The sequence below is a fragment of the Paramisgurnus dabryanus genome, chromosome 19 (assembly GCF_030506205.2).
Source record: "Paramisgurnus dabryanus chromosome 19, PD_genome_1.1, whole genome shotgun sequence".
In the NCBI taxonomy this organism is placed as follows: Eukaryota; Metazoa; Chordata; class Actinopteri; order Cypriniformes; family Cobitidae; genus Paramisgurnus; species Paramisgurnus dabryanus.
Genome location: NC_133355.1, coordinates 22532577 through 22554967, shown reverse-complemented (window position 1 = coordinate 22554967; position 22391 = coordinate 22532577). Strand labels below are relative to the sequence as shown.

Genomic DNA, 22391 nt, shown 5'->3' with positions numbered 1-22391 from the left:
GCAGCAAAGGGCATTGAGTGAAGACTGATTATCATCATAAGAGCTCTGGAGATGCAGAGGAGGTTGAGACCAACCAAACCACAGCATACATTAGCTTGTTGTTGCCTTCACCTGCACTAAAACACACGTCGAAGATGTCTTTAGAGCTTTTGTCCAAACCCATAAAGAGGTCATACGATTTTTACGTTTTTCCTGGTTATATGTCGTCTTTGGAGCGTTAAAAGCTGTCCATATAAAAGGTCAATGAAGTCTTTCCAAAAGTGAAAGCTCATCCATGCCTTCCTAAAACGGCTCACACCCCCACATATTTCTGTGTGGGGAGATTTGCATATCACCACCCTAATGTATACGCAAAAAAAGAAGTTGTAATCTTGCTGTAGTATTGCTGCCTTCGCCACCATGTTGTGGACGCACTGGACAGCTGTCGCGATTATGAAATTTGTCTGAAGGTGAATTTGTTTAATAAATCATGGCGATTATGGCAATTAATTGTCTGTTTTAGGGCTTTGATGATACAGTCTTTTTATACAGGCGCTGAAGCTCCCCCTTGTGTTTTTTAGAGAGATGTGTAATCATTGTGGTGATCTAAAAATCACGGTGATGGGGTCAAACAATCGCAATGAGACGATTATTTAATCATCGTGACAGCACTAATCAGACACACCACACTTTTCAGAACAATGAGCTTTGTATTAATCAACATGCTTCAGAGAGGCGGAGAATAGAACAGCAACAATAAAGTACGGTATGTGGCATATAATGTGTTTTTAACCTTAAACCGTGTGAACACCAAATACACAAAATAATGTACTTTTTAGCGACATTATATGACCCATTTTAACCCTAATCATTGATCTGATGCTTTTTACGTGATGTGCGTGAAATAAAATACACTGAAAAAACAAACTTTTTGGTGTAGTAATATTTATTAGATTAACTCTCATAATTTCTACATAATAATATTAACATTTATTGAGAACTAGATTTTCCTAAGTAAAATGATGATAAATACACAATTAATTCATTAAAAATGAACTGTGTGGGAATAGTAAGTCTTGTTAGATATTTTCTTGTATTATTTAACTGTTTTATAGTCACTGCACATAGTCCTAAAATAATTAAGTTAATTTTAATCAAAAACTTTAGCAGATTCAAGTAAAAAATCTTAGTTCATTTTACTTAAAAATATTAAATCCTAAGTAAAATTTACTTACATTTATTTGCACATGTTGTAATGAATACCCACAATTCTTTGCGCCTGAATATTTTTATTTTTTAAGCTTTATCACATAATAAGAACTGATAAGAACTTTAACTACTTAAATATTTGTTAGCAAAATGTCATAAAGGTTTAAGCTCTTATATTATTGATGTTGTTTTGTTGTAAAAAATAATTTTGTGAAGTCACCGTTCAGGTGATCAGTGTTTCTTTACATGAACCCTGTTCAGAACATTGTATTGTAATTCTCTCCACAGTGCTGATAATGCATGTAAGAAACACAGTTTGTGTGCATTTCTGTTCAGAATCAAGTTTATTCAATGACTGACTTGTTGTCAGTCATGAATTTTGTGTTATAATGCCATTTATAACACTAAAAATAACTAGGTCCATAGAAATATGTAAAGAAAATAACAAACAGAAAATACGATTTATTTAATATTATTAGGACAGCAATGCTTAAATTTCTAAAAAAAACCTAATAGACTTTACCTAAACGATTAAAATAAATTAACTTCTAAATAAAATAATTATGTAACATTTAATTAATTATTTTACATATGTTTTATCATGCAATTTTAAGTACATTTTATTTGATTTTAGTAGGTAAGTTTTACTTATAAAAAAGCAGTAAATTTTACTTAAAAAAAAGTTTGTGCAAATTGTTACGAGGATTTTTTTAAGTAAAAGTTGTTTTTTTTCAGTGTACTTTATTTATCACAAATCTGGATCTGAGACAGAAAATATCTAGAGACTAAAAGTTGGGGAGAGCAGATCATAGTGACTTAAGTGGTTTGTAAGTAGCTTCATAGCAATGTGCTAAAAACCGTAACAAACTCATTAATTATTAATATCTTAAATTATTATCTCAGAAATTGGGTGGTATAAAAAAGTTAAAGTATAGAAAAAAAAAAAGAGTATAAAAAGCACCACTTTTATATTTATGCAAAGTAGCCTTTCGCCGTGGGGCAGAGGAATCCGTCTCAGGTGGGCTCTGTTTGTGGGATAAGTTGTTTTACTCATCTTTATTACTCATGGACTTCTGCTGCCAGTGGCTCTTCTTACAGAACACAAAGAATTTTCTGTGCTAAGAGAACAGGACCAAAACTGGAGGGCTGATCAGACAGACAACAAGAGTCAAGTTTGTGATTCAGCTTTCCAGAAGGCTGGCAGACAATGATCCCTGAATGACATTAGGTAGTCATTTTCGCATTTGCCCTATATGACAACTGCTTCATAGCCGCTTTCTAGTGGACAGAGGGATGTTATCCATCAGCATAACACTAAACTATTACCAGTGTACTATCATGGGAAAAAATGGAAAAAGTTTGGATTTAATGGCTTCTGCATATTTGTAGCAAAGAGGAGAAAGCAGATGATTATTCATGACAGGGTGCTGCAAATACAGCATGTTAAGACCCAATACGAATCTCAGGTTTGACATTGATAAGAAAATGTGCAAAAATCCATAACAATTCATGTCACAGGCGACAAACCTGATGCAAGACGTGTATGAAGGACAGTAAATTAAAGTACGTAAGCTCAAATAAAATTTGAGAGCGAAGGTGAATTAAAAGATTTTACGCAACCAGCCATTTTGAGCAAGCTATCGTCTGGCTACTTTAATGGTATTTAAATTTGTCACTATATAGCCTGTCCCTATCAATTTGAATTGTACTTAAAGGAAAACACTACAGTTTTTCAATATTTTATTGTTTTATTACCTCAACTTAGTGTTAATACATACCTATCTTTTTTTCAATGCGTGTGCTTTTAATCTTTGTACAGCGCCTCATGAAAGTGTTTTAAGGATTTAAACAAACATTTCATTTTGTGCCACCATACTTAGTCGTGTAACTACTCATGTAACAGTCTTTAAATAGGAAAAACATGGAAGTGTTTGGTGGCTTCTGAATTCATCTTTGTTTGGATCCTAAGGAATGAATGGGGCTAGGCTAAATGCTAACACATTCACGATGCCCTGTACAAAGATTAAGTGCACGCATTGAAAAAAAGATAGGTATGTATTAATTTGTTTAAGTTGAGGTAGGAACATAGTAAAATATAAAAAAAACTGGTGTTTTCCTTTAAATAAACAAATCTTCTTAGTTATAGGAAATAAAAAAAACAAATAAGAACACACACAGGTGAATAAATAATAAAGCATGCCTTTAATGCTGGGTTGTGTGTACTAACAGTGCAAAGACTGAATGCAGTCGAAATCGTTTTCTTTGCCTTTTATATTATATTTCTGCAAAAGCAGAATAATGTAACTTCAAGTTCTTCCGGTCTGACCCCTCATTGCACATCGCTTTTCATTCACAAAGATTACTTCATGCAATTTAGCAAATGTACTGGCCTCACAGAAGTGCAAAAAAGATTAAAAATCAAACTTTAATGAAAATGCCATTTCTCCATCATAAAGGCAAAAGAAAGCCAAGCAGGGACAATGTTCAGATACGGAGCGTTTCCATGGCATCAAATCTTGCCATAGCAACCGTTTCCTGTCAATTTTAAAGACTGAATGGAAGGGTGGAGCTACTTAAGGTGCTTTTATTAGATGAAAATAACAGCAGCGCACAAGAGAAGAACATGAACAGGGAACATCGTGTTCAAATGCTTCAAAATCCAACTAATGGCCAATGAAGCTAATCTACACTCAAAGTCTGGAAGGAAACAGGAAATTGCAACTATTAACTAAAGGTAGTCAAAGAAAAACAGAAAATAGGAGCAGCATACGCATTCATGAAAACATTTGATAGATCAGCTGTCATCCAATCATCACTGAAATTGTATAAGTCAGGATTACGGTGTTTGAAAGTCTGTGTATGGTCAACAAAGCAAACTTTTACCGGCTCCAACACTTGCTTGCAAGAAAAGTAGTACCACATTATTTAAAATAACAATGGTGTGTCGAGGCACTGAGAGTTATTTGCTGTTTAGCGTTTGCAATTAAAAGAGTTGAAAAATCAAGTTTAACGTTGGTATACCAAGCTTTCCACAATTAAAAAGGGGCAACACAAATACAACACCAACCAGATGCTATTTGTACCACAACTGAAAAACAATGCAGAAGATAAAGTAGTTGTTCACCCTCCAAAAATCTGATCTAACGCTTAATGGTTTTGGTAAACATGTCTGTGCCAGACATTGTGCCAATAAAATGTTTGTGCCAATATTAAAACTGTTAAAAACTTTCTTCAAAAACATGTACTAGTAGCACAGCGTATATTCTGTATTACTGCATCTCAACTAAAACAGAGAGAGAGAGAGAGAGAGAGAGAGAGAGAGAGAGAGAGAGAGAGAGAGAGAGAGACATCAGTAAACAAAGTGTTGTGTGTAGTTATGTTCATTTCAGTTTGTTTTCCCGCTGACAACTGCAGCTTGTTAACCGGACATGAAGCGTTAACTGATAAGATTTTAATATTCTTTGCCATTTTGTAAAATACAGTTGACGGTTGTCTGTGACACGGTAGAAACAATACAAACATTTTAATTCATTTGAATGTGCAAACAGCAGCAACAGATCAACAACAGAACCAGGATTCATACATTATCTCAGAGGCACCACCGCGCATGCGCCGACGAGAGTGGCAGCTGATCACAGTAGCTCCGTTTGTTTTGTTTGTTTTGTCTTTTTAATCTTTATTCTATAACTTTTTTACGAACTGTGTGAACATTTTTATTTCATGGATATGGCTATTAGTTGTCTGCAACACTGCGGCAAAAATCTAACTTATTCGAGGAAAGAACTGCTTGAACTGAGGCCAAGGGTACACGCCGGTATTTTTCACGCAATACCGGAGGAATTAAAACGACAACACAGAGGATGTAGAGCGGGAGTTAAAGTCAGGATTAGGCGCATGGAGAAGCGATGGAGGTTTAAGCCACCTGTTCCTTCGTGTGTGATGGGAAATGTGAATTCACTGGCTAATAAGATGGATGAGATGGCTGCTTTGGTGAAAAATGTTAAGTTATACAGAGAGTGTAGCCTAATCTGCCTCACGGAGACGTGGTTAACAAGCAACATTCCGGACGCCAGCGTTGAGCTAACTGGCTTCTCGATTGTGAGAGCGGACAGAGACCCTAAACGGAGCGGTAAAAACAAAGGTGGGGGTCTTGCACTTTTTGTCAACACCAGATGGTGCAACACAGGTCATGTGACGGTGAAGGAAATTATCTGCTGTCCAGACATTGAACTGTTAGCGGTGAGTCTACGCCCGTATTATATGCCGAGGGAGTTATCACACGCTATTGTTGTCTGTGTTTACATCCCCCCACGAGCCCTGGCTGATAATGCATGTGAAGCTATCCACTCTGTTGTTGCAAGGCTATTAGCTCGGCACCCCGAAGCGTTCATTGCAATTACAGGGGATTTTAATCATGTTACACTTGATTCAACACTGTCTGCTTTTTATCAGTTTGTTAACTGCCCTACACGGAAGAACAGAACAATTGATCTTATGTATGCTAATGTTAAAGATGCATACACTGCCTCTCCACTGCCACCGCTGGGGAGATCAGATCATAATCTGGTCTTCCTTCGACCACTGTACATTCCTATTGTCCGCAGACAACCCACCACCATACGTTCCTTTAGGAAATGGTCTCCAGAGGCGGAGGCGACACTGAGGGACTGCTTTGAGTCTACTGACTGGAATGTGCTGCAGGAACCATACGGCGATGACATTGAGGGAGTCACAAACTGCACCACCGATTATGTGAATTTTTGCCTGGACAATGTAGTTCCCACAAGATCGGTACGGTGTTTTCCAAACAATAAACCATGGATCACTTGTGATGTTAAAGATCTCCTCAATGAAAAGAAGAGGGCGTTTAAGGAGGGGGACCACATGAAGCTAAGGAGTGTCCAGGGTGAGCTCAAGAGAAAACTGAAAGAGGCAAAGGAGGAATACAAAAAAAAGGTGGAGCAGAAGTTGCAGGAAAACAACATGAAGGAGGTCTGGCAGGGGATGAAAATTATTACAGGTTGTAAGAAGAAGAGTGGCGTAGTGGAAGGAGATGAGGTGAGAGCAAACCAACTCAACCAGTTCTATAACAGGTTTGACTGTCCTTCTCCCGCTGCAATGTCCTGTCCTACCAACATATCTCACGCCTTACCTATTTCAGCCTGTCCACAGCATGCCCATTCACCATTTCATGCATCTGCTACAGCTTATAGCCCCCAGCCAGTATCTACGGATGCTCCCCTTCCCCCAATAGTTAACAAGGGGACCCAACCTCTACCCTTCATTACAGCGTATCAGGTTAAAAGAGAGCTGAGTAGACTTCGACCAGGGAAAGCAGCCGGCCCAGACCGAGTGTGTCCCAGGCTGCTTAAAGCATGTGCGGCTGAATTGGCAGTGCCCCTACAGCACGTTTTCAACTTAAGCCTACGGCTGGGGAAGGTACCAGCACTGTGGAAGACATCATGTCTTATACCAGTTCCTAAGAAACCGTTTCCCAGTGAGTTAAATGACTTTAGGCCTGTCGCCCTAACTTCACATATAATGAAGACAATGGAGCGACTGTTACTTCACATCCTACAACCCCAAGTCAGCCAATCACTGGATCGGCTTCAGTTTGCTTATCAGGAGAAGATTGGTGTGGAGGATGCTATCATATACCTACTGCACAGAGCATACTCTCATCTGGACAAAGGGAAAAGTGCGGTGAGAATTTTATTCTTTGATTTCTCTAGTGCCTTCAATACCATCCAGCCTGTCAGATTGAGGGATAAGCTGGTGCAGATGGGGGTGGATGCTCACTTGGTATCCTGGATAACAGACTATCTGACGGAGAGACCACAGTTTGTAAGGTTAAATGACTGTTTCTCTGAGACTGTGATTAGCAGTACTGGAGCACCCCAGGGGACTGTGCTTTCACCATTTCTGTTCACCCTATACACTTCTGACTTCAGCTACGTCTCTGAGTCATGTCATATGCAGAAGTTTTCCGACGATACTGTAATTATGGGATGTATCAGGGACGGTCAGGAGGATGAGTACAGGAACTTGATTAATGATTTTGTCCAGTGGTGCAGGTTAAATCATCTACAGCTGAATGCAACAAAGACTAAGGAGTTGGTGGTAGATTTTAGAAGATCAAAACCATGTATGCTACCTGTCTCCATTCAGGGAGTCAATGTGGAGGTGGTTAGCACTTACAAGTACCTAGGGGTACACTTGGACAATAAATTGGACTGGTCAGCCAACACAGACGCCTTATATCGGAGAGGTCAAAGTCGGCTTTACTTCTTGAGGAGGTTACGGTCATTCAATATCTGTAGTAAATTACTCAGAATGTTCTACCAGTCGGTCATTTCCAGTGTTATGTTTTATGCTGTGGTGTGCTGGGGGGGCAGTATTAAAAAGAAAGATGCTAAGCGACTTAATAGACTGGTACAGAAGGCGGGTGCTGTTGTTGGCATTGAGCTGGAGTCACTCACTGCCATTGCAGAGAAACGGTCTAGTCGCAGGATGTTTGCGATCATGGATAATGATCGCCACCCACTGCACAGCACTTTTATGAAACAGAGAAGCATGTTCAGTGGCAGACTGCTGTCACTGACATGCTCTACAGAAAGGCTAAGAAGGTCTTTTGTCCCTAGAGCCATCCAGCACTTTAATGCTACACAGGGTGGGAGGGGAGAGCTGGACTCTTAAGCAGGAGCCTGTATCTCTACTCTATCGTTGTGGTATTGTGACTGTTGTGCTGGTTATGGTATGCCCTCCTATACTATCTGGACTGGACTAGCCTTTCTTATATTTGTGTACATATATAGATATGTTTCTTTAATGTTTTTTAATATTTTTAATTATTTGTATTGTATGTGTGATATGTGGAATTGTGTTGTTAGAGCTACAGGATGTCTTGAATTTCCTTCGGGATAAATAAAGTATCAATCAATCAATCAATCAATCAATCATAATTTCACGCAACATTGCATTATCAAATTTCACGCAATCAGTCCAGAGGATTAATATCCAAAGAGGGTGGATTGTCTCTCAGCACCACAGTGGCCATTTCTAAAGCAGGACACATTTTTTGGACACAAATTTTGCTTTTGTGCCATCTTTCTCTGTGCGGACACGTGTTTCTGTGCAACTTCCAAACCATACTTAAGCACGGAAACATATGCACAGGGTATCCCCAGTATTGTCGAAACTAAATTTAAGACTTTTAAGACCTTCTTTATACCACTTCAAATGAAATTAATACCTACATCACACCCATTCCGGTAAAATAAATAATATTAAACGTAAGATTATACCTTAAATAATTACTATTTACAAGTGTTTGAACATTCATGACAACATGCCTTTAAAGGCTGAGTCAAAGGCCCAAACAGCATAACCCTTAAAGGGGAATTCCGCCCTAAAACGGAATTTAGGGTGTTTTTTCGTTGTTAACGAGTCAAACTTTCATTTAAAAGCATATTTATGACTAAAGAGCAACATTTAAGATATTTAAGATTTTCGTTTTCTGGTAAACTGGCCTTTGAATGGGAGTGAATAGGGCATGTCGATTGAGCGCACAAAATCTCTATTTTTACAACACTAAGGAGGCTCGACACAACGTGATACTTTACTCGAAGTATCACGTGGGTCTCTACACATGAACGCGAGCATTGAGAACATTGTTTGTGTACACAGATTTTAGTAAAAGCGAAAAGTTTGGAACAACTTACCGTGCTGTTAAACTGCGTCCCGCCGCCATCTTGCCAGTCATGAGAAATCGATCTCAGAATGCGACATAAGGAGGAAGGAGAGTAAAGATGGATAGCTCCTAAAGCATAGTTCCATATAAATGCACGGATAATTTGTTGTTTTGTCTCAAGTGAAAAACAATATTGACCCTGTAGTTGAAAAGTAGCGTCCTATGGAGTCCATTCAATCGCATTCTGAAATCGATTGCTCATGACTGGCAATATGGCGGCGGGACGCAGTTTAACAGCACGGTAAGTTGTTCCAAACTTTTCGCTTTTACTAAAATCTGTGTACACAAACAATGTTCTCAATGCTCGCGTTCATGTGTAGAGACCCACGTGATACTTCGAGTAAAGTATCACGTTGTGTCGAGCCTCCTTAGTGTTGTAAAAATAGAGATTTTGTGCGCTCAATCGACATGCCCTATTCACTCCCATTCAAAGGCCAGTTTACCAGAAAACGAAAATCTTAAATATCTTAAATGTTGCTCTTTAGTCATAAATATGCTTTTAAATGAAAGTTTGACTCGTTAACAACGAAAAAACACCCTAAATTCCGTTTTAGGGCGGAATTCCCCTTTAACTTTACCCAACAATCAAAAACAACAGTCAAATAGATTTAATAGTACATTTATACTTTAATTGTAAATTTGAAAATCCCTAAATCAGGGATGGGCAACTGGAGGGTAAGGGGCCACATTCGGCCCTCCTTTTTATCTTGTGCAGCCCGCCACGTTTTAATATGACAATTATGTCGGAGAAGGTCATTTATGTTAAAACAATAGCCTTGTTTGATCCATGCAATAAGCTGCAAACCAAACAATAATGGCAATTTTAAGGTATACATTTTTTTTGCTGTTTAATATATTTAAATATGTAGATTATAACAATATCTAATAACACTCATCAGTAATGCTTTGAACCAGAACAATACTGACAAACCAGGGCTCAAAATTAACTTTTTTATTTGGTAGCACTGGTGCTCCCAAATTTAAAGACTTAGGAGCACCAGCAAAAAATGTAGGTGCACTCATCCAAAAATTATGAAGCACCACAACCACAACATGTATATGTTAATAGATTTTTTTTATTAAACACCAAAACTGGGCTTTACACATCCTATGGCCTGGATTTGAAATTTGTTTTTTTTGCTGCATAGATTCCTAAAATAATACCCAAATGCAGTTTAAATAATATAGCAGCAATAATAATTTAACAATTACAGGTAACATAATTATGTTTACAATAGAAAATCTAGCAAACACGTAAAACACTGATTAATTGTGACATTACAAAAGTGACCCTAATATAGAAGGCTAATATACATTAGTATTGATAACTGCATTATCAGGATGCTATTACTACTAAATAGGCAATGTTATTAAAAACATACCATCAGTTTCACAACCTCCGTTTCACAGGATTTACAGTAACATCGAGTCATTTTCATAGCGGAGCCACTCGTAATCTTTAAGTAACTCTCTCCGAAAAGTTTTAACGTCAAGCCTTATTTTCCGGTGGTGAAGTTGCATTTAAATCCGGACCGTCGTTATGAATTAATACAGTAGTAACATTGGCTGTAGTCGGCTCGTTCTCTTCATGCTCACGGTTCGTCTTTTCACATTTTCGCGCTTCACGTACCAACGTAGCACGGCAACAAGGAATGATTGACATTCACATTAGCCAATATGCGCTCCTCATTAAACGCAAGAACTTAAAGGTGAAATTTGATTGGTTATGTAATGTTGAAGAGAATGCTGAACCTGGAACAGCACACAGCATACACAATCTAAATCAAGTCACACCACAACAAAATAGGCAGTCGCAAAAATGCTCTCAAATACATTTTAAGGTCGCACAGATAAAATTTCGGTCGCATATGCGACCAAAACAGTCGCAATTTCGAGCCCTGCAAACAAAATTAACCATATTATGGAAAATGAAACAGAAACCCCTTATTGGGCTAATAGTGTTCTGCAAGCTGGCGAAAATCGATCGTTTTCTGCACTCGTATCGTGCGAGTTTTGTGTCTGAATTTGATCATTGGTAAAAAATTAAGACCTCCGTGAAAATTCAAGACTTTGACGTGAAATTTATTACATTTTAAGGCCTTAATTTGGGAAAATGAAATGTAATACTTTTAAGACTCCAGTACCCTGTATGCAGTACAAATGATTTCTTATACAAATGTTTCCTTTACCAGACCGTCAGGGCAGTACTGATTCTCATCAAATACAGGACATTCACAAATTAAGGATAAAAAAAATTGGCAAAATGTCTGTAGGCACGTTTCGAGACGAACCATGCTTTAGAGTTTGGTTCCAAAACGCAATAAATCCATTTTGACAAATTTCTATACCAAGAAAGTGACAAAATGAAAACCACTATTTTCCGTTACAAACTTTCACAAAGCATCGCTAGGTTATAAAAACATAAAAAATTCAAATCCATAACTTCATTTTCAAAGATTTATTATAAAAACATTTTTTTTTAAATGCTATAAATCTATTCAATCAATATATAAATGTGCATTCATCTTTGCCATTTTATATTCATTTAGTTGAACAGTTGTACACACTGATTAAAAAATAAACATTCATGGCATTAAAAAAACACTTACTTTGTCATATTAGGAGCACTGTCATTGCTGCGCGGTTATACTTGACGTCGTCTCTTAACATTTTTCACAGCGATCAGCTGTGATTCTCGTTGACTGAGTAAAATTATGGAAAGTTTTTCATAAGATCCCCTGGGGTCAATGTATTAGCAGTGCTTGATGCTGTCGGGAGAACAAGCGATCGTCTCCCGAGTGCCTCTCGCGTAAATTATTAGATGTTGATGGCTTACGTTTCTTTCCCGTCACAGAAAACCACAGGTTTATCAATGTTATTAAAGTATTATTTAGTTTTTGTTTGTTTGTTGATCACGAATTCAAAGTAGATGAGGAAAACTAAGATTCCGTGTACTCGACGCGCCACCATTGTTTGTTTACAGTAAATGGAATGGTGCGCTGTAATTTGTGGAGCAGATTTATTGCATTCTGTAGAAAAGGAGGAGTGCCGTTTATTGCGTTTTGGGGAAAAAGGGAGAAAAGATGACAGAATAACATGGCAGATATTGGATTTTGCGTAAAATTAAGAATTTACTTTAAAATACTGACCTGATATAATACTGATTTTGGCTTTAACTCATTTTTTTTCAAAAATGGTGTTTATTGCGTTTTGGAACCAAACTCTTTAAATATTTTAACTGATCGTATTTTCTCGGTCAAAAATTCTTACCTTCGGTTAACCGGTCAATATGAGCATCCCTAGTTGTGAGAGATTGCCAGTGCATTACTATCCTTTTGTGAAAGTGAGTTTAGGGACATGCAGTTGCTAGGGTGTTCTCAGTTGTGTTACTAGGTACAGTAGGGTGTCAAACATGTCTAAAAGTGAAATTCTGGTCCCTTTGAAGTTATTTTTACCCATTGACATTCACCAGGAGAAAACCAAAAAAGACTCAAAAAGTCTCTCCAAAAAGACTCAAAAACATGCACAACGAGTTACACACTTTGGCTTTAAACATTAAAATAGCATAATGTATTTTCAAACAAATCCCTGAGATGCCCAATGTGTCCAAAACCCTTTGATCTCTGATTTCACACCAGGAAAGAACTGACGAAATGATAAAAAAAAATCTCTGGTTAGCTGTAATCACTGGATGCAGGTCCTACCTCAGCCAAACTGTCAATCTAACACTGCCTCACATAAATCTCTTCTTACACCTCAACTTTCTTTTTCCATTCACTCAACCCACAGGCTTGAACTGCTAACAACCGCCGGTACATTCATTTTCAACCGGCATGGGCGGCAGCTACAGCACTACGGGCTCTGAGTCACTGCTAATGACTGCTGGAAAGCGGAAAAGCTACGTAGAAAAAGTTGTCTGTTTTTCTGACAAAAGTGGGCAACTTCACCACCCAAGTTTAAACCATATGGTAGAAAGCTAGGGTGCTTTCTTTTCCACTGGGCAACCCAGAAAGCAGCGACTCGCACCTGCTGATTTGACAACATCCTGCAGGCTGTCAATGTCGAACAGAAGTCTGGGCAACGGGTGGGGCATTTGCGATTGAACAGGAGGACGTAAGGGGATGTAAACCCACCTTCTGGTAGTTCTCTGATGCCAGGCATCACCATGGCAACTGTCAGTTACTTGTCTAGAACTGTGGTGGCTTTGGGAGTACAAGGGGCTGCTGGAGATTGGGCAAAGCAGCATGCCACTAGTCAACACTGATATTTTTGTTTACGCTACTTAAATAAAGTTTCAAGCTCAAGCAGTGAGCCCTGCTTTGCATTCCATGTACAATCATCAATATTATATGATAAATGGCATGCCATAATAAAATGAAGATAAAGATCAATTGAGAATTTTCCTTACTAGCTATGAAAATGTAATACCTGGGCGCGCTCTCCGATACACGAACTTCTGCACTGGTTGACTTTTGAGCCGCTTCCTCAACAACAACGCCCAGGGTCCGCATGTTATCTGATGACGGGCCTCTCTGACTGCTTGTGTGGGGTTCTTCTTCCTCCATCTTCTCATCTTTTCCCTTTTCCTCACTTTCATTATCACTCTCTTCCCCAAGGATGTCATCCACCTGCCCAAAAAAGTTAAATGTAAAATTAAGGATATATTTAAACAAATGAGCTGCACAGGGATGCCATATAAATATACTTTACAGGCCATATAGCTTTTAGCAATTTTATGTTTTCCCCTTGAGATCCACATCCTTTTTTGTGTCCCAGATGCAATCCATAATTGCATCAGTATTTGCATATTGCTAGGTACACACTTCATGTACACTAACGCCCGGAATACACTGCAGGATTTTTGTACCCCAGAGCGACATGGATGGTTTAAACTTGGGTATGACAAGCATGCAGACCGTACGTTGATGACACAGAGGCTTCGACGGCTGCGTCACATGTCACCAGCATGCGCTAGAGGTAAACAAATAGCAGTACGCATGTCGTAGCAGCAAACACTCTGTGTGGTGATCATGCTGAATTTCTGACACTGTCGGAAAACTATTGTAGGCTATCTTTGGACGCAAGAACGGGAAAACGGCTGTCTTTGAACCTCTCTCATTGTATGACATAGGACCATCGATAAAGAGCCACGATCACAGAAATCGTGACTATTTTTCACGGTTCCAATCTTTCGTCTGGGACAGACAAAAATCGTGCAATGTATCCCGGGCTTTAAGTTACAAAAATCAAGCCAATGTATATGCTTGAAAACTAAATGGCTCTGCAATGCATTCATAAAAATATGCCCGAATACAATTCTGTTCCCTTCAGTTTTATTATTTAATTTTTTACTAAATAAACAAACATATTTTCTCTCATTTTGATTTAATTTGTATTATTAATTTATAATCTGGCTTAGTCCGAATAATTCGGCATTATTGTAAAACTAATGAAGTGTACAAAACATGAACAACGGAAACTTTAGTCAAAATCATTTTCTATATTTTGTAGTAGCAGCCTCTCAGATAAACTACAGTACCTTAAAATAATTGTTTTGCGCTGCACTGATTGCGTCAACTATAAAAATACTTCAACACGTGGGCGTGAAATGTGTAAATGCCCCACATTAATATTGCACAACGAATGGAAAGGTTTTTTGTTTCGACTTTACATGTTCACACTACATAACATGCCACCGTAATTGCGCCTTAAGACATAATTTTGTGTACAGTCATCAATGCATAGACATAATCTAAATAAAAGTAATATCCGGTAATGTAACCCCTACTACTTTTTGTTTAAGCAAGGCTTTCCTTATACCCTATGCTTACATTTCTTCCTGACTTACGGTTATTACACTGAACTGCATACTTTATGTTAGATTCAATTTCGTTATGTTGCATTCACTCCAGACATGGACGCAAATAGGCATCCGCGAATTGAGCATTGCCACGGGAAACGCGCGAGTTGACAAATCTGAACTATTGATATTCATGCCGCGGTAACCAATAAGGAGCTTGCTCTAGTAGTCACGTGATTACAGGGAGCGAGCAGAGTCGCAGAAGCCCCTCCCATGACTCAAATTTCCGCATGAATGTCTTGAATGACTAGAATTTCACACTCGAATGAAGCGAGTAAACTCAAAATGTCCAAATAACGCGTTTTTGCCACCTCTACCGCGACTGGTGTGAATGCAGTTAGATCATCTCACTTTTGCCTCTTAGGGCGCACTCACACTATCCAAACCAAACCGCGCTCGGGCGCGTTTGACCCCCAAAGCCTGATTTGTTTGACTAGTGTGATCGCTCTGTTCCGTGCCCGGGCGCGGATTGGTTAATCCCGCCACGGCCGGGTTGCAGAGGTGGGCCGGAGCGCGGTTCACTTGGGCTCAGGCGCGGAAGGCTGTGGTGTGAGCGCAATCAAAAGGTGAAGACGTCAGTTGTGCGACCAGTCACCTTCATCTGCCTCCGTAAAAACCTTTTGATGCGAGCAGCGGGTTTACGTGAATGTCCGAGCTGCACACGTGACAGATCAACTAAGCAACACAATGACATGTGAGAGGGCTGTCTGTAATCGCGCACCAAACGACTCCGAAATAAAAACACAGACTTATCATTACGGTGGGTTCCAGTGTTAAGAAAGCGCTTTACTTCCTGCTTTTTCAAAACAATCGCATCTTTATGACGAAACCGTGCCCGGACTCGAATCGATACAAAGTACAGTGTGAGTACGTGCACCTGGGGGAGTAGGGAGGGGTGACAATCGCGCTGGGGCATGGTTTGGTTTGGATAATGTGAGTGCGCCCTTAAAGGTATAGTTCAACAAAAATTAACTAAAGATTTACTCACCCTCAACCATCCGAAATTTGTGAAGTATTTTTCAGAAAATTATATGGTTAAAGTTTAAAATACTTTTAAGTTAGAGGTAAGTTAGCCAAAAGACTAATCAATAGATCAACAAAAAATAATCATTAGCTGCAGCCCTAGATTTTTCTATTTAAACTTTATTCATGTGTAAAATAAGTTAGAGCGCTATGCTGTGCTTATCAAAGCTGCAGCAGGCATCCAATGTAGACCCTCTCTTAATTTAATTGCAATTTATAAAAAATAAACTTTATTATATACAAAATGGCATGGGCCAATGAAAAATCTTTGGATGACTAATAGCTTATATTTTTGTGTTGGAGAGTTACTGGATCTCCACATAAAAGTAACACGGCAAACAAGCATGTGCTCAGCACAGTCTGCAATCTTGCTGAATAATCTATCTTTACGCGACTTGTTTCTGTTTAAATACATATCCTCAATTAAAATATATAAATTACAGCTGAGCCATACTAAGCACAAATGTATTTAACACTCTTAAACAGAAATGACAAGAGCATTTTGCTGCTGTGTGAATTGGTAACCAGATTAATTGTAGCAACAGTCGTTGCACTGGCAAAAACCATCAGTAACTTCACATACGACTGATTTCTCCACTCGCCCTGTGTAATTGGCCTCTGCTTCTCTAGGGAATAACAATCACGCATTATTTTTCTCTTCTGGCTTATTACTAAAGTGAATGTTGCTTCTGGAACAGCCTTCAGAAATAAGCCACGAGTACACAAGTTATAAACGAGCTCAATGAAGGATGTAAAAAACAGACCCTGTGAAAATCCAGTTTAATTTGACAGATAAGCTTAATGAGGAGGAAACATTTAATTAAAAGTCGAGGGGTGTTATCTAGAGGAATCTCAGTAGATGGCAATATCCCCAGGCACCCACGGGATGCAATTATAGATGCCACCACACCAAATTTAAGGAAGGAATTAAAGTTATACTTCAAGTGCCAATGCTGAGGAGTCATTAACTTAAATGGTAGATTCTGATTGGCCAATCGCTACATTCCAAGTTTAGTTCTTCTCAGATAACTACACTCAAAACTAATAGCACACGGTACTGCGAATAATTTTGACAGGTACAGTTTAATATTACACATAATTAAATATAAATATGTCTTTTATTTAAAATCAACAAAACAAACGCACTCCACCCGCAAAACAATCTGTACCTTTTTTTTGATAGCCCACATATATGTACGCAGTCGTAAATGAGTGAAAGCAATATGCATTACTATGGTAATCCAGGTCAAATGTATTTGCAGTACTGCATGTTTTAAAGGTTTTTTTTACTATGTTTTTACCTCAACTTACAAATACATACCTATCTTTTTCAATGCGTGCACTTAATCTTTGTAAAGCGCCTCGTGAATTTGTTAGCAATTAGCCTAGCCCCATTCATTACTAAGGATCCAAACAAGGATGAATTTAGAAACCACCAAACACTTCCATGTTTTCCCTATTTAAAGACTGCTACGTAGTTAGTATGGTGGCACAAAATAAAACGTGGCGCTTTTTGAAAAATCAGAACTATATTGTATAGCGGAAGAGCACTTAGTATGCAAACTCTTTGATTATTTTTGAGCGTGATGCTAATGGTCTAATCAGATTCAATGGATTATGCTAAGCTATGCTAAAAGTGGTACCGCCAGACCCAGAGATCAGCTGAGTGTCCCTTTTTTAAGTGCAAAAATGATCTTGAAACACTTTTACATGTACATTTACAACCCTAGGATTTGTCCATAGAATAAAATGGTCTGTTATTAACTTATTTGAAAGGGTCATAATAAAAATGTTGAGCTCTGCTCTGATTGGTTGTATCTCAGAACAGCATATTTCAGTAACTGTGTGTGTGTGCAAACAGACCTTATATTTGAGCCTGTATCAGATGAAGATACATATTTTGAGGAATAAACAATTGTTTGGAGATTGTGTTAGGTTTGTGTTTTTTCAGTATGGACCTGCAAAACGTAACTGTAGCGTCAATAGCGAAACCTCAGCCTAAAGGTTAGCATATAGCATTAACTAGCATATAGCGCTAACTCAGCAGTCACAACTTTGTTTTTACGATTGTAACAACACTTTATTTAATTGAATGTGTAATCTGATGTTGGGGGTGTACATCTGTGTTATTTTGGCATTGTCCTGTTTTTCAGTGGTCTTTAACATGCACAAGGTTTACATAAGAAGGATAAAACAAAGTGTTTGAGGCTCACAATATGTCATTACCATGTACAGAACTCTTATTATTCACCTTGGTAAATAGAGTTTTACATTCTACAGCACCTTTAAAACAATAAGAACATCCAAGGAAACCAAAGGCCAGCACCCAAATGGAATTACACACATTACAAAAACAACAACCGAACTCATAATGCAAAGGCATAATTAGGAGTGCTAACCTGATAAAATTAATAAGGACCCAAAAGCCGCTCACAATCATTAGCTAATTAACATCGAGCTTTGCAGGCTCCACCACACCACGTGACGTCAGATAAATGCACTAAACATTCCCCTGTGGTTCACAAAAGCAATTGGTTTCTCATTATTGAGGTCTAATGTAACTGTGTATCTGTGCTAGGACGTGGACTATCACCGATGTGATAAATACATACATAAGGTGGAACAAGATTTGGATTTATCACACCAGCCCAGACCAAATGAACCCTGGACAGACATAAATTTTAGCTGTGGTGTTTACAGCCCTCGTTTGCCTGTTGTGAGTATGCTGTTGTGAGATGATATTTGAACGTTTTATTAAAACGTTACATCAGGGGATCATTACACACAGATTCAGAAAACTCAATTAAAGCGCCCAGCATACAGTATGAGCTCAGAAAATTCATTACCCAAACAAACATTTTCTTTTGATGAACATGCTTGCATTTTCATTTTTGCACACTAATTACGACTTGAAAAGAATCTTCACAAAACAAAGCCCTTATAGTTATACAAACAACATTTTTTAATGTAAAGCATTGATTGTGTCAGAAGGACACTGTTAATGGTGAGAGAGAAATGCAACAGCATCAGGAAGTAAGTAACCGCTAAGATATTTATCAGTCAATCACTTATTTGACCAATCTGGTTGGTTTTAGACCTCAGACAATTTGTCCAGGGGGCGTTCAGAGGGCATTGGAAGCAAGTTTTTCAAAAGGGGGGTGTTACACCAAAAATCAAAGCGACTATATTAAACTTAATGGTCTGCGACCATGTGCGTAGAAACCGCAAGGGACCGGAGAACATATCCCAGACCAGTAGGAATTTCATTTTTGATTATTTATATTGTCTTACACTCACCTAAAGGATTATTAGGAACACCTGTTCAAGTTCTCATTAAGGCAATTATCTAATCAACCAATCACATGGCAGTTGCTTCAATACATAGGGGTGTGGTCCTGCTCAAGACAATCTCCTGAACTCCAAACTGAATGTCAGAATGGGAAAGAAAGGTGATTTTGAGCATGGCATGGATGTTGGTGCTAGATGGGCCGGTCTGAGTATTTCACAATCTGCTCAGTTACTGGGATTTTCACGCACAACCATTTCTAGGGTTTACAAAGAATGGTGTGAAAAGGGAAAAACATCCAGTATGCGTCAGTCCTGTGGGCAAAAATGCCTTGTTGATGCTAGAGGTCAGAGGAGAATGTGCCGACTGATTCAAGCTGATAGAAGACCAACTTTGATTGAAATAACCACTCGTTACAACTGAGGTATGCAGCAAAGCATTTGTGAAGCCACAACACGCACAACCTTGAGGCGGATGGGCTACAACAGCAGAAGACCCCACCGGGTACCACTCATCTCCACTACAAATAGGAAAAAGAGGCTACAATTTGCACCAGCTTACCAAAATTGGACAGTTGAAGACTGGAAAAATGGTGCCTGGTCTGATGAGTTTCGATTTCTGTTGAGACATTCAGATGGTAGAGTCAGAATTTGGTGTAAACAGAATGAGAACATGGATCCATCATGCCTTGTTACCACTGTGCAGGCTGGTGGTGGTGGTGTAATGGTGTAGGGGATGTTTTCTTGGCACATTTTAGGCCCCTTAGTGCCAATTGGGCATCGTTTAAATGCCACGGCCTACTTGAGCATTGTTTCTGACAATGTCGATCCCATTATGACCACCATGTACCCATCCTCTGATGGCTACTTCCAGCAGAATAATGCACCAAGTCACAAAGCTCGAATCATTTCAAATTGGTTTCTTGAACATGACAATGAGTTCACTGCACTAAAATGACCCCCACAGTCACCAGATCTCAACCCAATAGAGCATCTTTGGGATGTGGTGGAACGGGAGCTTCGTGCCCTGGATGTGCATCCCACAAATCTCCATCAACTGCAAGATGCTATCCTTTCAATATGGGCCAACATTTCTAAAGAATGCTTTCAGCACCTTGTTGAATCAATGCCACATAGAATAAAGGCAGTTCTGAAGGCGAAAGCGGGTCCAACACAGTATTAGTATTGCGTTCCTAATAATCCTTTAGGTGAGTGTATTTTATAACTGACTGTTATAATGTTACAATATTTGAAATTTATGTGAGGTAAACTTGTAGTTTTTGGTGTAATAACCTTATTTATTACTGTTACACGGGTCAAAAACAATAAAAACAATCATCAGGCTTTTTTATTTTAGTGTTTTTTTGGTGAGGTGAACATTTTCTCAGGGCATTTTTTAAACAGTGATATAAATCATGAATTCACAAAAAACTGGAATAACCACATTTATGTGACAAGGACGAGCAACACTGTCCATAATCAGCTTATAATTAAAAAAATATTGATGTTAATTCTATTCTGGTAACTATAGCTCGTCCCGTATACGGGGCACCTAGGTTTACTTTAATATTCTGAATGTAAATTTTTATAGAATCATGACAAACTATATATAATTGGAAAGGTCTAAGCCTTAAGAAAAGATAAATTATGCAGGGTGAGTTAGCCATTCATTTATTAAAACAGTGTGCCTCAAAACATTGATAATCCTGCTGTCACTGTCCCGCAAGCGGGACACCTACTTTTACTTCAGTGTTTTGCATGTGAATTCTTATGTAATCATGACAAACTATATATTGTTGGAAAGCTCTAAGAGTGTAGTTTTTATTTCTCATCATCATTTTGGGAAAAGATTGACATGCTGATAGTCATTTTCTACAATGTCATGGACCCACAGGGTTTTACACTTATACCCTATTCTTAACTCAAACTATATATCTTTGAAAAGCTCTTAGAATGTAATTTCATATTTCAAGGTCATCTGATGATAGAAATTATGTATTGACAGTTTTGTTACATGACCCTTTCCCATAGGAATGCATATTAATTACTATATATTCATAACACCATATCCTATTATAAATCTTCAAAAATGTTGATAAACTATGTATCATAGGAAAGCTTTAAGTAGTAGATAAGCAGTAATAATTATGCAGCAACAGTAATTTATACATTTGTGACAAGAGTATGCAGCAAACCGTTGACACCTAGTGGCCGTTGTTGGTAGAGGATCACAGCTATTTGAGACTTATGGCTTCATTTTAACAACATTTAAATTTTTTAAATTTTATTTATAAAATGAATATGCATAATTTTCCCTGCTATTTAATTTTTTCTGTTTAATCTTCTTACCTTTAGAAACTTTAGTGAAAAACTTTAAAGTACCGTCTTCTTTAAAACAAGATTAGGCTTCCAGACCAAAAAAGAGGGGGTGACAGTTAAGATGTTAATGTGACATCACAGTGGTCAAGTTTTAAAAACGCAAAAGAAATGCATTTAAAGCTTTATTCTAGCATTTTGTTCATACAATACGGGTTTGACTTTAGCCAATGCCGTGATTTGATCTCATCTCCCCATTATTTTTGTCTTTCTGTCATCTTTTAGTAGCAAAAGTGTCCAAAGTGTCACAAAGCTTACTTGTAAGGTAGGCACCACCCACTGGTCCAATGGCGGTCTCCAGAGGCGTGGCGGAGGATTCTCGCGCGTTTCAGTCTTTCCTTTCACATTGGATAATAAGATATGGATTTATACATTTCTTCATTTAGATTATTAATCTCTTATCTGACTCCAATTAAATAAGACATAATTAATATTTATGTGGATTGTTATTTATTAATAGTATAATTTGAATGGATGTTTGTTTATTTATTCTGATAAAGCTCTGGTATTACACTCGTTCATTCGGTTCTCACAGTCGCACATGATCCTAGTATGGGCCTCATAATTAATATACTGGTCAACGGTCATAAGCGAATCAGTGTTGGTCGCTGCCAGAGGTTGGACTATACGCTTAAGCGGCCGCTTTCTGCGTGCTCAACTTTAAACATACTTTATTTAGTCCCCTTAGAGGTGACACTTAATTATTACAATTATTATTTCTAATCAAGATTAATGAATAGAATAACATTGAAATAAACAGAGGTTGAGGCTGACCCTATTTAGAGTAATCAGAAATGTTACTCTAAACGGAAACACAGCCTCCACGCTTCTAAGTACACTTAAACTAACGCCAATTGCTATTCGTATCTCACAAATCCTCAGCTGATGTATTATTCACTATCTAACTGG

General features: G+C 38.2%; 1 protein-coding gene across 2 annotated transcripts in view; it reads right to left on the bottom strand.

The window, feature by feature from the left end:
• Nucleotides 1–22391, bottom strand: part of ctdp1 (CTD (carboxy-terminal domain, RNA polymerase II, polypeptide A) phosphatase, subunit 1) — a 141962-nt gene that overhangs the window by 45434 nt on the left and 74137 nt on the right. The window contains exon 12 of one of the 2 annotated variants that reach the window (XM_065293353.2): nt 13367–13566. The exons of the other annotated variant lie outside the window; for it this stretch is intronic. Coding sequence (XP_065149425.1) covers nt 13367–13566 — 200 coding nt within the window. The remainder of the gene's footprint in view (nt 1–13366; nt 13567–22391) is intronic. 2 annotated transcript variants of the gene reach the window in all.